This window comes from Myotis myotis, unplaced genomic scaffold (assembly GCF_014108235.1).
Source record: "Myotis myotis isolate mMyoMyo1 unplaced genomic scaffold, mMyoMyo1.p scaffold_m19_p_8, whole genome shotgun sequence".
Lineage (NCBI taxonomy): Eukaryota > Metazoa > Chordata > Mammalia > Chiroptera > Vespertilionidae > Myotis > Myotis myotis.
The window spans coordinates 74332787-74351152 of NW_023416390.1; the positions used below are offsets into that span (position 1 = coordinate 74332787).

An 18366-nucleotide genomic window follows, 5' to 3' on the forward strand; every position below is an offset into this window, starting at 1 on the left:
ATCGATGTTTCTCTCTCATCGATGTTTCTAACTCTCTATCCCTCTCCCTTCCTCTATGTAAAAAATCAATAAAATATATTTTAAAACTAATAATAATAAAATAATTTAAAAAATAATGAAATGAGCCCTTATATACCATTCTAACTAGGACATTTGGGAGGCTTGAGGCAGACACAGGACACATTGGGGGGAAAGGTATTTGTTTTCAGGATAGACAGGAATTGGAAATGACAAGAAGCAGAACTTGGGACAGCCCAATTCATCTCCTGTTAAAGGCCATCTGGTCTTATTCTCTCTGCAAGTCGGCTCCATTCCTCTTTCTGTGGCATCCTAGTGAGCTTCTCCCACATGTGGGCCCCAGTGGCGACTCTGGACTTGAATCTATCGCGACCCTTTGGGTTGCTTACTGTATGGGAAGCCACCCAGCCTCCTGAGTGTTTTTCAAATATGTCAAACTCACTTCCGCATCGGGGCCTTTGTACCTGCACTTCCTTCTTCCTGAAACGCTCTTCTCCTCACTCTTCACCTGTCTTGCTCCTTCACTTCATTTAAACCTCTGTGCAAATCTCTCCCTTTTAAAGATGAATTCCCTGAACACTCTGACTAATGTTATGCCATCTGGTATTCTTTTTATCTACTTTTATTGTCTTAACAGTGACTATCACTATCTGACTTTTGTTCACCCCCTCACAAAGTCAATATTGGCTGAATGATGTATTTTATGACTAAATGAAAGAATTAATGCCGGAATCATCCAGATTTATAACTAGATTTCTAAGAGAATCAAAATGATCCATTTCCTACTTTTCAAAAGGAACCACTCCGATCAAACACTGGCCAGCCTATGGGTTGCTGTCTTATGTCATCTGTCCCACCCATTGGTCTATTCAGAGACAGAACTGAGATGGGGTCAGTTCACACAGTACAGAGTGCAGGCACTTACAATGTCAGGCAGGCAGATTCCCTAAGTGGGGCTTAAGTGGTCCAACCCTGATGGCACCTTGAGTTTTGTGAAGCACCAGCTAATTGACACAGAGAGGCCATATACCTTTGACTAGAAATGTCAAGGTCAGGAACTAGGTTGGCTCTTCTCAGTACTAGCTCTCTGGCCTCAGTCATAATTTACCTTAATTTAATTTTTTTTTTACCTGCTCTGAAATTTTTATTGAATTTTATGAGCAATTAATAATATAGTTAATGTTTTTTTAATTCCCTTTGAGCCTGTTGCTACTTTATGAGAATATTTATGTAGTTTAACCCCTGAAACCCTCACAACCATCTTGTGAGGTAGGGACTATAATTACCTTCATTTTGAAGATAAGGAAATGTGGGAATAGAGAGAGAATAAGTTGCCTGAAATTGCTCAGTGAGTTAACAGAACCAAGATACAAACCCAGGAAGCCTGATCCGACCTCTTCATCTAACAAGGTTATTTCGTACGTTCATCCCCCCTGCGGGGCTTAGCAAAAAAAATCCTTATTTTCTTAGAAACCACATCCTGAGGGGGTAAACACATGCAAATGTGCTTTTAAAATGTCAACATATTTTGAGTTAGCTATTCTTAATAAACATCTGAAATATAACAAACATACGTTTGGGCCTGTGCAGTTTGACAGGCTTAAGATCTAATATTCTCTATGATCTATGCATCTGTTTTTATGTATGTACACTAGAAACTTGAAATATTTTGCCCAAATTGACAGTTTTCAATGAAGACATTTGCCAATTTTTATAATAAGCAAATAGCCAGGCCCTAAAACATTGTGCTCCACTTTAAATAAGTTAAAGTTTATACTAATACTTGGGGCAACAGTTTTGATATTTTTGTGTGTGTGTAAGCGGTGCTTACAATAAGAATATAAACACATAGGTATAATAGAGATGTTTGAAAAGAATTCACTGAAAACCCATTATTTAGCACTTTCCATATGTGTGGCACTATATTAAACACTGAGAGATGTACAGTGATGTATATTACAATGCTCTAAATTTATGTCACAGGCTTTTTTTGTGAGCCTCAAGAATAACCTTGAAAAGTCAGTATGTGACTGCCTCAATCCTTTGTAATATCATGCAGAGTAGACAGAAACCAATAGTTCTATCCCTTGTACCTATGTAGCTTTCCACCACCAACTGGTATGTTCTCATGAAGATTTCATCTTTAAAGAGGCTGAGTGTTATATGGAAGCAAGTGCAAATTTATTTATCCTTGTATTTTTTAAAAGATTTTTTATTCATTTATTTGAAAGAGAGCAAGAAAGAGAGAGAGAGAAACATTAATGAGAGAGTGAAAGATCGATTGGCTACCTCTTATACACCTCCTCCCACTGGGGATTAAGCCTACAACCACGGCATGTGCCCTGACCCAGAATCCAATCAACAAACTTTCCATGCACAGGATAATGACCAACCAACTGAGCCACACCAGCCAGAGCTATCCTTGTATTTTACAGTAAGGGCTGTATAGGGATGAGGAAAAGGTCATATTTACAAATAACCATCTATGGGCTGCTATTCTTTTCTATCTTCAAGTAGCACGTTAGCTCTAGTCTTGTTTTATTTTGCATTTGCACTTTTTAGAAAAGGCCATAATTTTCTCTGTAGAGCCTTGATTTCCATCATTTTGGCAAAATTGTTCAAGGTCACCATGGTACCTATTAATTAATCATGTGTGCTTCATGGATTTCCTCTGTCAGTAGTACATATCAGTATGATTAATGGTTCAGGGTTCATATTTAAGAATCTGATTGGATAACTGTCATTTCATTTGTTGGAACTTATAATTCAAAAAACATTGATGAAGTTGTCCAAGAAAAGAGGGCAATGCAAGACAGTTTTACTTATTATGAACAACAAAGTGTAGGCATTTTTTTAATGCAAATAGGCTCCATACTGCAGTGTACTCCTGGGCCTCAGCTAAGAGATTAGGGAGGGACATTAACTCTTTAAAGTGACTATATGCAGCATTAAGTGGTAGCTCTGTACTGTGAAAGAGAGAGACTATCGTACTGTGTTAAAGGGCTTCATTCCTGGGAGAATGAAAGTTCATGAGTGTTTTAGTAAAACATTATTTTTGTTTTGTTTCTAACAGGGAGTAAAAGTTAGCTTACTTACTTTAAAAATTTATTTATTTATTTATTTATTTATTTATTTATTTATTTATTTTAAAATCAATTATTTACTTATATAAAGAGATGTACTATTTTATAAGGGTCATGGGTGTTTATAATTAAAATTAAAATAAAGAAAATCCCCTGAAATCTTATTGTTTTAGTAATCAATAAAAATAAAATAGAAGTTATAATAGTTGGATGTACAAAGACAAATACTTCGAAAAAGGGGAAAAAATCAATAAACATACTTTTTTTAGTGTTCAAAGTATCAATAAGCATCTACTTTACTATTATTTAAAGAATCCATAGTATATACTTTATTGATGTTCTAGGAAATTCCAGTACGATTAATAAATGGAAAGGATTTTATTGTCAACAAGCCAGTAAAATTTAGTTGTCTCATTTTTCCAGCATTTGTGGTATTTAGCCTGCAGGTAGTCTCTTTACTGGAGAAGATATAGGATAAGGCCGGCAATTTCATATATGGTGTACGTGGAAGTCCAAGAATGTCTTGGGATTTTCTAGATTTTACATATGAGACAATGCTCTATTTACATTATGAGATGTATTTGTAATCTTAATACAGACATAAATGATCCACATTGTTTAAAATATAATTTTTGAATACATTCTTCTCATGATTGATATTTATGCCTCAACCACTATGAAACTCAGACTGTTATTAAATAGAACCTTTCCATCTTTCTTTACACTGAATTGAGGCTCTTGCAGATCTTTTACAATTTCTGCTTTGAGATCAGGTGGGGCTGTGGTACTAAAGTTGCAGGTTTCTGTCAAAAAATCCCAAAGCAGGTCTCCATTTTCATTGCCATCAATAAAACAGTCAGATATATCCATGGTGGACAGAAGGTCATAACACTCATACTTAATCTCCAACTTGTCTAGCATCTGAGTGACATCCGTGGATGTGATGTACTGGCAGAGGTCATCCCGGGGTAAGCGGGATCCATATTTTCTCCATAGCTTGTCCCAGGCACTGGTTCCTGTGAGAGAACAGAGTCATGCTTTCACTCACTCTTTCTTTCACTTACCTACCCTGCCAGGCAATGCATTAGATACTTGGGATAGAATAGTCAATTAAAAAATATCCTTGCCTTTGTGTCGCTTTATTCAAGGATTGAAGGGTTGAGGGTAGGGAGAAAGTTAAATAAATCAATCAATCATATATTAGATGATACTAAGTGCAAATGATAACAAATCAGAGCAAAAAATAAGGAAGGTCAAAGAGTTGGATGGTTTGCTGTTTTATATAGGGTGATTGTAGACCAGCGATTCTCAACCTGTGGGTCGCGACCCCTTTGGCGGTCGAACGACCCTTTCACAGGGGTCGCCTAAGACCATCCTGTATATCAGATATTTACATTACGATTCAGAACAGTAGCAACATTACAGTTATGAAGTAGCAACGAAAATAATTTTATGGTTGAGTCACAACATGAGGAACTGTATTTAAAGGGCCAGAAGGTTGAGAACCACTGTATGTAGACAGTCTCTCTTATGATATGACATTTGAGCACAGACATGACAAACCATCTATAGTATTAAAAGGGTAATATGCTAATTAGACCAGATGTCTTCCAGACATCATTCTGGACATCCTTCCTGATGAAGCCGGTGCCAGAGGGAAGTCAGCCCGGGGCCCCGGGTGCCTGCAGGCAGCCTGAGGGAAGCCAGCCTGGATCCCAGGTGCCTGCTAGCTGCCAGAGGAGGGAAGATTACTCCAGGATGCGGAAAGAGCAATTGCAAAGGGCTTGAGGCAGGAACATTCTTGGCATGTTTAAGAACTAGTTAGGAAGCTGGTGAGATTGGAATTAAATGAATTCCACTTGTGGCTATGGAGCATTTTAATTGTGGCTTGTGTGACTGAGAAAATGTATTTTACGTTATAATTCATCTTAAGTTATTTAAATTTCAGTATCCAAATGGGGCTTCCATATTGACATTAGAGTGACTTAACCTGACTTGCATTTTAATAAGATCACTCTGGCCACACAGATGAAAAGCAAGTATAGGGGAATAAGGACAGAGGCTGGGGGAATAGTAAAAAGGTGACTCCAATAACCTGGGTGACAGATGATGGGAACTTGGACCAGTGAGCTTGGAGGTGATGAGAAGTGGTTGGATGTTTTATGTTACACTCCTACATATATTGCCATTTGCCAACAATTTCGTTACTGGGTGTGAGTAAAAACAAAACAAAAAAGTCACTAATTACCCCAATAATTTTGACCCAAGCACCTAAAAAGAGAGAATTGCCATTAATTGGAAGTGGGAAGAATGAGAAAGGAGCAGTTTTAAATGTAACATCAGGCATGATTTTAGAAATGTAAATTTGAGATACCTATTGGACATCCAGGTGGTGACAGAAGCAAGACAGTTGTTTGTTTGTTTTGAGTTCAGAGGAGAGCATGTAAGAGTAAGAACTGGAATCAAAAGAAAGAGCACAATAAGTGATTTACTCAAACTAAAGCCTCGTGTCTATCCACTTACTACATTCTGCTTTGGACTGCCAATAGCTAGGTGGATTTCTATAGGTTTTGTCCCCAACATTAGAGGATGTTTTAGCAATATCTGTTGCATTTACTTTTGAAAACCCAGCCCAGTGTAGAAGCCAAGAGAAGCCTAGGGGAGAGAGACATAGACTGTTGGACTACTCTTTTGACATTTCATAATTGAAATGAGATTTGTTATTTAGTCTCCCAGAATCTCAGTTTTATAAGATGGGAGCAACCATACTTACCTCAAATGCACCGGAACATATTAAATGAGATATTTTAAGTGAATCACTGCACAATGCTAAGCACACAGCAGGTGTATAATAAGTACTTACAAAATAAATGAACATTACATTATGAAATTAGTTTGATCATTTCTACTGGTTATAATCTTGAGACTGTGAAAAAGCAAACTTGCTGTTCAGAAATCGATGATTACAATAAATCAAAACAAATGAAAATCGATCTGTGGACCTTCTAATACAAGCCTGTAATAATGGCTGTTACATACACAGATGGTACAGTGAATTAAAAATGGACACTAGCCGAAGCTGGTTTGGCTCAGTGGATAGAGCGTCGGCCTGCGGACTGAGAGGTCCCAGGTTCAATTCCGGTCAGGGGCATGTACCTGGGTTGCGGGCACATCCTTAGTGGGAGATGTGCAGGAGGCAGCTGATCGATGTTTCTCTCTCATCGATGTTTCTGACTCTCTATCTCTCTCCCTTCCTCTCTGTAAAAAATCAATAAAATATATTTTTAAAAAAATGGACACTAATGCCCAGCTACTTGAGTATGAAGCCTGGCTTTTCCTCTTTCTAAATTTTTTAAACCTGTGCCTCAGTTTTATCAACTGTAACGCAGGAATAATAATAGAATCTACCCACAGACTTTCTCTAAGGATTAACTGGAGAAATTAAGATAAGTTTAAAATGTAAGGCACTTAGAACCATGACTGGCACATAGTAAACATTGTTGAAGGGTTACATAATTAAGCTGGACTTGGCCAAAGCAATATAACAGAGAACTATATTTGCTATGAACTTCCAGGATTAAAAGTGAAGATTTCAAAGGCTTGAATTTATTTCGGTTCCCAAACCCCTTTAATGATCTAATGAAAGTAACTGACTCTCTGGAAAAGTACACAAACAAGACACACCCACACAGTTGTGCATGTAATCACAGGATGCTCAAACACGCCTGACCTTCGCCCTCAGACTAAGCTGAAGTCCCCAGATTTAACTAAACAGAAGAGACTATTCAAGGCAGGAAATAGAAAAAACAAATAGCCTAGATAACTGATGTTCTGCTTATATTTCAGAGGAGGAAGTGATAACCTCAGGATATGCTCTAGGAATTGGAATGAAGCCGAAAACAATAAAACCTCAGTCCAATGGGAAAAAAATGAGGGTCGTGAGTATATATTAAAAGATCTTTCATTCCAATACAGAGATTGTCTTCCCGAAAAAGAATTTGCCTTACAAATAAGACTTTATAAGAACATAAATATTTCAGCGGTTGAGGAGAGGCTCTGTTATCATAATTTTTCAACCTGGCAAAGAAAAAAAGAACAAAACACTAATTGCAGAAAATGTGCTGGTGTCAGTGTTCTGTGACTCGGTGCCTTTTCTGAGCTGAGCAATTATACACTTTCTGACGGATGCATTATCATAATGGCTCTCGGTGGGCACAGCATATGGTGCTACTTTTGTTTTCAACATGGAATAAATCGGATTGTTTTTTCCCGCTGTATTAAAAATCACACACAGGATTTACCTCCTTCCTTATTCCGGTAAGGAGAGGGAAGGACACACAACTTGAGTGCCCTCCTTCTGGCTAAGCCCCCTTAACCAGATACATTGCATATTAATTAACAACTCATTCAACTAATACCTGGCTACTCCATTTGCAGAAAAACATGTTGCTGACATAATTTTAGTGTGTGATACACCTCTTTTGTTCTTAGTTTTCTTCTTTTTGTTTTCAAATTGAATCTTTTATCTTCATAATCAGGAACTTCTGCTTGTTATAGTTAAATGAAATGGGCTAGCTCTGTAATGGGGCCTTAGCAACACAGAGGCAAGCCTCTCTCTCCCCTCAAGCAACACGTACTCTAATGGGCCAACCAGCACATGCTGGCATTTCATTCTGACTTCAATTTCTCTTTCTTCTCATTAGTTCCACTTGCCTCCCCTTCATTGCTTTTGTCCACCCATGTGTGGACTGTGTGTGTGTGAATATGTAATATTCTTTAGTGAGTCTTTTATTTCTGTTTATTAAACCTATCTTCAAATCTCCAGAACTGTCGATGTTATCTATCTGATTCCATGTCCATCATGTGGTAAGTTTTAGCTAAAACATGGTATTTACTTGTGTGTTTTTTGGAAGGACATTCAGAACAAGTAGCTTGGATCACATAAAGGAGAAATAATAAGCAATTATTCAGTTCAATTCAAACACATTTACTGGGTGTCTTCTAGGTGCCAAGGGCTTTGCAAGATCTGAGAGTAGAAATAAGAGGCAGAGCCTGCTGCTCTCAAGGAACTCTCCTTAAACTCCCCACATGCCTCTAACCGCTGAAAGTGTTTATATTGTCTGGTCTGGATCCTCCATTAAATTAGCAGCCTTTCAAAGGAAAAGGAAAAGTAATCTTTGCAACCTTCAGAGCCCAGCACTGACTTACTCCCGGAGCTCAATAAAAGCTGAATGAACCAAGCGTACACAATGACCACCCAGGGCAGCCAGTGTGGAACTGAGCATTCTGTGCTTTGAATATGGCTGAACACACATGGACCCTTAGCCAAACTAGGTACTCTGCATAATTAAATCTAGAAACTGACCCCATATTTCATTATCTTCTAATGTAATAACTGCAAAAATGAGTATCTATATGGTGCTCAAATGACTGAGTAACTCAGTCTATTAAGAAGAAATAACTTGTCCTTTCAATAACAGGTCAGTGACTAAGATCGACAGACAAGAGCCTTAGCTGTGATATTTAATATGACCACCTAGAACAAGATGTTAATGCAGACATACCTTTATCTGCCTGGATAAGACAATGGCTAGATGAGTGCTCTTATACATTTAACTTAATGATGAAATTTAATTTAGGCTTTCGGAATCTGTCTACAATGAGCACTCAATTTTCTTCACTGCAGTGACGCTATGAATGACAATATTACCCTGGAATCAAGGAAATATACAAACAGGTTTCTTCACTTCTAGATAATTATAAAGTGGATTCCATTTAGAAAGTGACTGCGAGAATCCTGATAAAAACAGAGCCTAATGTGAATCATTTTGGTGTAGGTGTTCCAAGTTTTATGGCAATATTTGAGTTTAAGGAATGTTTTCATTGGACAAGTATGGAGAGTTGGGTTTCAAGAATTATAATTTGGGCTGAGAAGGCTGTTTAGGGCAATGGCTTTTATATACGGGTGAGGAGGGAAGTTGACTGGGCACCTCAGATGCCCTGGAGAGCTTTCTCAATCTTGTTTATTATCCACAGAATGGTCTGGCAGACAGGGATTTGAAATGAAATGAAAAAAAAAAGACTAAATAAAAAAAATGTGGATCAATCCTATACATGTTGATTGGCAATGATATAAGACAAATCTGATTGGACATTTCTTGTGATTAAATTTGTCTCCACTGTTGGAAACTTACCATGACTATTTTTCTAAGCACTGACCCATATATTTATATTGGCTGTATTAATACAACAAAGCAATTGCTGCTATTATTATAAAAGGAAACTGCAGTCATTTCTATACACTAAGTGGCCAATATAATTTATCTTGGCTGAAAATCTATTGTTGATAAGAGAAATTTATAGGTGCATAGATTTATCGAGGCGAGAGAGCTAGAGGAAAAGGGAGTTTGCTCTATGGAAGGGGGAAGTAAGGAGTTGGTATTTTAGAGAAAGTACTGAGCTAAGAGGATATGGGTGAAGTCTGAGAGAAGTTATGACTAGTGAAGGGAAAGTGGGCCCCAACTGAGCAAGAGAAAGGCTGGAAAAAGATACTAAATTCTGTTTCTGCTATTCTTCCTTCTCATAGTCGTCAACGTCTCCCCAAATCAAAGAACAAAGGAAATAGAGCTATGCCCATGTTTGGGGTAAAGCAGAACACAATCAAAAAAGGTAGCTGCAGCACATGCAAGGTTTGGCCATAAGAAATCCAAAGTTGAACTGTGAGAAGTTTGGAGCAAACAGTGGCTGGCAACCATCAGAAGCATGACCCAGGTTTCCTCAGGAGTCACAGAGCAAGTGATAGATGACCAAGTGGCTTGAGATGCGGACTTCAGTCATTTACTCTGGGTTGTTAAGAGTTAAGTATTAGTCATTCAGGTTACACTAAGTTGATGACAATTTTATTCCCCTTAAAGGTGGAATATTTTCTTTTACTGCAAAAGAAACTATATTGTATAAGATGGTTTGTTTTTAATTTTTTACTTATACTTAATAACTCTCCAGATAAACAGAAGCAATAAAGCTATAACTTTTAACCTTAAGAGGGAAGTAGAAAGTCCAAAATAAAATACCTAAACCTATTTTTCCTTTTGCTAAGTGGTTCTTTAAAAATAAATGTAGACATTTCTTTTATAGCTGTATAAAATCTTCTAAGAAAGAAGTGTATATGGTAAAGAAAGGAAGTAATGAGAGTCCTTTTACTAATTCAACAACTATTATTTGTTGCATGCTTATGTCTAGGATCAGTAACCATTAACAATATTTCCTCCTGCAGATATACCTATCTACAATGCTGTGTGCCATAATGAAGAATTATGAACTGCAAACCGAAAAAGTTGGTAAAATATTTTCACCATCAAACCACGCTGACTAAATAATATTTGACTTAAAGTACTTTAGAAAAAGCTATCTGATTTTAAATCTTTACTTTTTTATTTTCCCAATGAAAGTATATAGACATAGTACATATGAATCACATATATGCATAGGTGCAATAATGTAGGTATGATTATCCAGAAATAGCCCTTGAGTAAACTTAGATTCATAGAATAAGTTCACACTGCTAGGAAGTGCCTCAGCATTCTTGCTTCATGTATCATCATATGTTTCACTGGGCCTGTTTTGGTTTGCACATTTCTTGATGCCAATATACCATGGATTATATTAACTGATTTGTGATATAGCCAGCAGAATCTTGTATCCATAAGGACACTTAGTCAATTCTCAGTTGCTTGTAGACTGCTCATGCCACTTGCTAAACAGGCTGTCTTTTTCTTATTTGTAGACATTTACTCATAGAAAGCTGCCCCTTGACACTCAGATACTTTACTTCTGAAAATATTTAAGAATAAACCGAACATAAGTAAGAGTGGGTCTTCTATGGATATTCAATACGTTCTAAAATCAAACATATGACTTCTGGATGAATTGCTGTTCCTGTCTACAACAGTTTTTCTGTACTTTGGATACAGATTGTCAAAAATAGGCTGCTTTTATTGTTGATAATTAAGTTTACTTTTGAATTGATAAGTGTAGAACAAAGTGCTTTACCCAAGTGTCCTTTTTAGAGAGAGATTAGCAGGAAGCATCCAGTTCACATAAGCACTTCTAAATAGGAAGACAGAACTCTCCCACTTAAATGAGTATTTTTAACTAACCAGAGGTAAAAATAGTATATCAAAATGTTCCCTTGCAGGAGAGGTTGTGTACAGGAGTGCTCACTTGCCAGACCGCCACATGAGTTCAAACCCTGGATTAAGGCTAACAACCATGTTTATCATCCTTAAAGCCATTCTTCATACTTAAGAAAAAATGAATTTTGTGACATGGATTTTTGAGTATGGGGTCTGGTATAAGCTTAAGAAGATAGAAACTATTCTGTATCTACAATTAACCTGCCTTGCACTGCATGGACAGTCCATAAAGATTGACAAATGAAAGAAATTATGAATTAATGAATTCAACAATTACAATGTCTCATTTGCTAACATGTATACTTATGCTCTCTGTGTGGTACTTATTATATCCCTGGAAGCAACAGGAGAGGATCAAATGCCTTATTTGGAAAAGAAAGCACATAAAACAAAACAAGTGAACTATTTTTAATAGTTATTTGAGAAAACCTGTAATGAACGGTATTAATAATGGCTCTAGAAATGCAAATTAGCCGAATATGATGGCACCCCAAATAGTTTAACCTTTATTTATTTATTAATAAACATCACAGAGGGTAAAGAGAGAGACATTCAATGGAAACAAAGGAGCAAACAGAAATATTTAGTATTTTTAGTCTCATTTAAAAAGTTACTAACAGTTGCATTTGCTCTATGTGATATAAAAAGAATTTATATATAGATAAAAAATTGTTCTCAGGAGAAAGAAGTAAATAGGCATTTAATGCCCGGAGACCCCCTAAATTGGGGGCTGTTGTGAAGGCCTTGCCTCATACGGCCTTCAAACAGGCCTCCATACATATATGCACTACTGTGGTCTATCCAGGCTGGATAAAGAGAACTTACCTGACACAAGAACAATAAGAATCTTAGCACTGGGAGCTAAGAGGCTGTGGAAGAACTTCAGGGTAGCTGGGATGTCTTTTACATAATACAGCATCTAGAAATGAAGGAAAAGAGACATGAGACACTTTTCTACGTCAACATCTTTGTGTGCTTGGACCAGATACTCACTGGAAAGTTTGATTTTCAAGTGGAGTGGATTTTACTGAACAATACACTTAAGAAACCTAAAAAGTAAAAATGTTATATGGAGAGATAGAATAAACATTTTTTTGGGGAAAGGGAAACTTTTATTTGCTCAACTAGAGCCAAATGGTTTTAAATTTACACTTTCTGGCTTTAATAACACTGAGATCTACAGCTGGAGACACTCAGTCTCTGCTCCACATGGAGGCGATGCTTCTAAGCTTACTCCATATTTGGTGCCTTTTAATTTTCTGGGAGAAAATGGTGCTGGCACCATAAACACAGACTCCATTTCACAGAATGTTTCTTTAAAATTAAGCCCTTTGTACCTTTGTACTAGCTTCATCATGTGCTTACAGATGCTTTTTTTAAATCATGGAAAATGTGAAAAGCTCTGATGTCAACAGATTCTCTAGGAAAGGATTGGATAATGCATGAAGTTACATGCTTGGTCACAAGATGCTAAGAGTCAGTCTACTCATCCTATATAATAAAAGCCTAATATGCTAAGTGTCCAGTCATCTGGTCATTCGGTCAACCAATCAAAGCATGATATGCTAATGATATGCTAAGGCTGCTCAGCCACTCCCTATGACGTTCACTGATCACCAGGGGCAGACAGTTGACCAGTTGACCAGTCACTATGATGTGCACTGACCACCAGGGGGCAGACACTCCAACTGGTAGGTTAGCTTGCTGCTGGGGTCCAGTGATCGGGACTGAGCGAGATGGACTGGACATGCCCTGGAGCCCTCCCATGTCCCTCCCCTGGCCAACCTCCTGTGTCCCTCCCCAGCCCCGAACATGAACCCTGGCCTGCACCCTCCCACAATCCGGGACCCCTCAGGGGATGTTGCAGCTTTGTTTGTAAATTTGGAGGGCGAAGAAAGATGAGTTTCCATCTGATGGTTTCTCTTTTCCCTACACTATGAAGTGAGCCATTGGTTGGGAATGAGTGGTGGGATAAGGGCTACAGGAGGTGTAGGGGAGAGAGGGAGGTATAAAATAGTTGTATGAGGAGGTGGGAAGCAAGTCCAATAGAGAAGTATCATAGGCTCGCTGGGCACTCCCTTACAGGTAAAGGATCTTGCCAGCTAAGAAAGCAGAGGTGTAGGATTGCCTGAATATGCCAATTTTAAGTTTATTCTTTTGGAGTAATTCTTCTTGTGGACTATAGAAAATAAGAAACGTGTTGTTATTAATTGTGGTATTTCTAAAATATACACATCTTCTAAGAGATGCCTATACACCCCTATGCCATCCAGAAAGAGCAGTGGAAATATGTCTCCATACTATCTACTGAATAGTTACCCCCTTTACTGCCAGTGCTGGACCATGGAAATAAATTCCTACTGAATGACTAACTGGTATTAATTACACTTCAGTAACCTGAGGAATCATCTAAGCTGCCCCTTTTGTCACATGCACATTACCCAGGTCATCAACAGAAGGCAAAAGCAGGAGGATTCAGAAAAACCTTGAGACGTTGGTCCATCTAGATCAGCGGTTCTCAACCTGTGGGTCACGACCCCTTTGGGGGTCGAACACCCTTTCACAGGGGTCGCCTAAGACCATCGGAAAACACATATATAAATACGTATTGTTTTTGTGATTAATCACTATGCTTTAATTATGTTCAATTTGTAACAACGAAATTGGGGGTCACCACATGAGGAACTGTATTAAAGGGTCGCGGCATTAGGGAGGTTGAGAACCACCGGTCTAGATCATTAGAGTTACTGGAGAACTGTGTTAGGATATGTTACACTCTGCATCCTCAAATCTACTGTTCTCAGATCTATCTATGAACTTTCAGTCCTATGAAAATTAATTAAGGCAATAGTGAAAAAAAAAATCAGTAACTCTGGAAGTATTTTAAGTAGAGAAAACTGGCATTTTTAATGTTACAGAGAATTTCTTAGTATTATCAACATCTTTATCCTCAATTTGAATATGCTCACTTATAAAATCAGATTCTTATTTTTCTTTATAAAGTTAGAAGAGTAGGCATTCTTCATATATATTTCTGAAAAATCTCCTTTCTGAGCATTTTGTAACAATAAATACTTCTTACCTGAATCATATGAATAAAGTCCCACTTCTGAAGTTCTTTATTCTCCATCACTCTATTTTGATATTCAGATGATGTCTCCTTATGCCAAGCAAACTTTATGTTCTCAAGGTTTGATGACTTGGCTACAAACTCTAAAATACAGGAAAGAGGTGGCACACAATCTATTTTAATTGCAAATGTGGAACCTATTTCCACTTAGAATTTTAATGCAATCAATGTTATACACATAACAAATATAAAACACATTTTTCCTTTTTATATAGCTCTGGAAGACCAGAGAGTTCATCTTAATTTTTTTCTAGTATTAAATGAATTTAGAGATGAAAGAAAAAGTCAATAAGAAATAATTAGGAGGACACTGGTCAAACATAGGTTATATTATTTCAGTATTAATAGGGAATCAACTCATGGGTTTTATCGATGGAAAACTGATATAAAACAGGTGATATGATTCTGTAACCCAGGAGTCAGCAAATATGGTGCTATGGACCACATCTGGCCCAGTACCTATTTTTAAATGAACTGCAAGCTAAAAACATAGGATTCTACTTCCTGACTCCATGCCTCTGTCTTTTATATCTCATGCCATTACACTTTTAAATGACTGAACAAAATCAAAATAAGAATACTATTTTGTTATATGTGAAAATAATAACAAATTCATATTTTAGTGTTTATAAATAAAGCTTTATTGGAATATATCCACAGGCATTAGTTTATGTATTCTCTATGACAGCCTTTGTGCTACTATGGTAGAGTTGATTAGTTGTGACAGATTCTGTGGCCTTCTAAATTTAAAATTTTACAACTTCTTGGCCTTTTTCAGAAAAAGTTTTCAGATTTCTACTATAACCTATTAATCCTAAGATCTTTAAGGACAGAGATTCTGATTAAATACTTCTGAATGAATTGATAACTCTGTCTCTAAGAATAAACATCAAAAACAGTAATTGGTGGCCAGTGAAGACGGAAAGTCTGTAAGTAAACAAGTTTAATTATTCACTGTTCATATTCTGAGGTGTTTATCCCTGCCAAGGAAACAAATTGATTAAGTTCCTCTCCCATTAAGCTTACTAAGAACATACTACAATAACAATCTGTTAATGATTAAAGGGACACATTTGGGATGATAAGCCTTTTGGGATAGAATTTGACATAAAGCACCATGGGTTACAGGTACCTTTGTACTTGGCAATTTGTTCAGCACTTGGTTCAACAACTTCATTGTTAATAGGAACTCCTGGGAATTGATCCTGCACTTTGGCGAGAATTTGAAGATCAATTTCACCTAGAATATAAGCATAGGAAACAGATCACATTGGTCCAAAAAGAAATGATTAAGAATAATTTCAGCTAGCTTATTTGTCTTAGTTTTACTAGGAAAGTCCAGCATGTATAAAGAATAATGCTCAATTGTTTCCCTGCGCCATTGTCTATGACGCAGAACAGCTAGGTTGTAAGCAAAAACAATAATGTAATTTGAGGAGGGCTATGATTGTTATTCATTCATTCATTCATTCATTCATTCATATAACATTTATTCAATATCTATTATTGTATTACATTTAATCTAAGATGCCACTGATCATAGGATGTAATCAATCCTTCCTTTTGTACTAGTGTCAGAAAAAAAAGTTAATTAAAATTTTAAGATATCATTAACTGGAAAATGTATCCCCATTATGTTAAAATATAAAAGAATATGTATCTTAGAATAAATTAGGCTAGGCAAGAAGCATACCAAAATATATGTTATATGCAAAATATGTCAGATACAAAAAAGGAGACAAAAATATGTCAGACTGTGGTCTAGTGGAAGAGAACCCTGACTGGGCTGAGGTGGGAAGAGGAAAGGAGACAGTGAGGGAGAGGATAGGAAGAGGCTAAAGAGATAAAAGCTTCATGGAGAAAGACCACTCCTGAGCTCTGTGTTATAGGGTAAATAGAAGTTAGCCCAGAGATTTCTGGGGAAATGAGGAAGGAACTCTGCTTCCTACATTATACCTCCAGGTAGAGAGGACAGAAAGATGGAGGTATAATGTAGGAAGCAGAGCATTATACGTGGGACTCTGGCAGTTCAGAGTTCTGAAATATTGGGCAAGGCACAGCCTCCAAGAAAGAGATTGATACCAGAGAGGTAAATGGATAGGAGGTTTTAGTGGAATTGATATTTAGTCATTAATTTATGCATCAACTATTAATTGATTGTTCACTATGGGCCAGACACTGTACTAGGCTCTAGCAAATGATGACAAGAAGAGAAATAGATACCTGCCCTGATGAAAATTTAGCCTGTAAGTGATTGCATGAGAGAGATGGTGGTAAGTTGAATGGATTTGAGTCCAAAACCTGTTTTCTTCACTTACTAGGTATATATGACCTTTGGCGATTTGCTTTACCTCTTAAGCTGTAATTTCCTCAACACAAAAATAGCAATGATGCCCTGACCAATTTGGCTCAGTGGATAGAGCGTCAGCCTGCGGACTCAAGGGTCCCAGGTTCGATTCCGGTCAAGGACATGTACCTTGGTTGCGGGCACATACCCAGTAGGGAGTGTGCAGGAGGCAGCTGATCAATGTTTCTCTCTCATCGATGTTTCTAACTATCTCTCTCTTTTCTTCTCTGTAAGAAATCAATAAAATATATTTTTAAAAAAATAGCAATGATGGCACATAATTTATTGGTTGTGAGTGTTATGTGAGGCAAGGCATATAAAGCACAGTGCAAGATAGAGTCGGCACCCAATAAATGTCAGCTGTTCGTTTTTATTATTATTGAGTTCCTCTCTTTAAAAAGATGTCTTCTCTCCCTATTACTGATGCTCCCAATTTAAATTTTGCACTTTTACTCTCTTAGGTTATGATGTTGACACCTTCACTAAAACAGACCTATGTGCAAGACTAGCGTATTAAAATGATTTTAGTCTTTAATGTTTTGGCATAAATTACATTGACAGAACTTTTTCATGGTTAGATATGGCAGGCGACAAAACCATAAATCATGAGACTTGAAGGTCTAAGAGGAAGGGGATGAGGAAGGTAAATCAGGAACACAATATGCTAATGTGAGACAGGAAGGGAGTATAATGGTGTAATAAGAGCCCCCAAGTACTGGTAATAGGAGATGGTGGGGAACTGGGGGGAGGAGTGGGATGGAGGCTGAAATGGAGAATGAAGAGCCTGTGTGACAGTTTTCTCCAAAGCTGGCCCTACCAACATGACACCTTTCATTTCTTCCTTTTCAATTCCAGCTGCCATTTATTGCTCACCTACTATTTATCAAACATGGTACAGGGACTTTAATTGGAACATCTCATTTAATTCTGATCACTATACTGTCACAAACTCCACAAGATTATTCCCAACCAGAAAAGGTGACTTGAGTAATTTGACACTCAGGGGGTATTAGTATGTCCAAACTTTAAGGCACATTTGGCTAACTCTAAAATATTTGCTCTATTTAATAATGAGACCAAATACTAAAAGGGCACAGGAAGTTTTTATTCTTCTCCACAGTAACTATTTGTGAAGGGTAAATAAAATACCCAAGGCAAAGGCTGCTAAGAAAAGCTGTAGGCTAATGAGAAACAAAGATTCCCACTTGCCCCAAAAGACCAGAAGCCAAAAGTTCTGTTCTTGCCTCTACCACCTTAGCCATATATTTTTAAATTAAAAAAATTATCAATTATGAGGACCCCAATTATCACATTTTGAAACTCAGATAGTTGAAATGTAGTCATTTTCCCCCTGGGGCTTGATCAGCTCTTCCCCTAAGATGGGCCCTGATATTTTGGCACTCTCCAAATGGCAAAATGTATCTAGTATATCCTTAGGGTATGTTCCTATCTTGTCACTTTCCTAACCAGCAGAATGTTCTGCCACAGTTAGAGCCAGCCAGTACCTTCTCCTAGGGCAGGGGTGGGCAACCCCTGGCACGTGTGCCAAACATGGCACGCCAGTAACTTTTACTGGCACACGAAACCCTCTCTTAT

At 37.4% G+C, this 18366-nt stretch overlaps 1 protein-coding gene across 1 annotated transcript in view; it reads right to left on the reverse strand.

Moving 5' to 3' along the window:
* Positions 1-3301: 3301 nt before the first annotated feature.
* The window catches only part of HNMT (histamine N-methyltransferase), a 35256-nt gene continuing 20191 nt past the window's right edge, over positions 3302-18366 (reverse strand). The window contains exons 3-6 of the mRNA XM_036320909.1: positions 15556-15663; positions 14376-14506; positions 12119-12212; positions 3302-4117 (exon numbers count right to left, since the gene is read on the reverse strand). Of these exons, the coding sequence (XP_036176802.1) occupies positions 3762-4117; positions 12119-12212; positions 14376-14506; positions 15556-15663 (689 nt within the window). The 3' untranslated portion in view covers positions 3302-3761. The remainder of the gene's footprint in view (positions 4118-12118; positions 12213-14375; positions 14507-15555; positions 15664-18366) is intronic.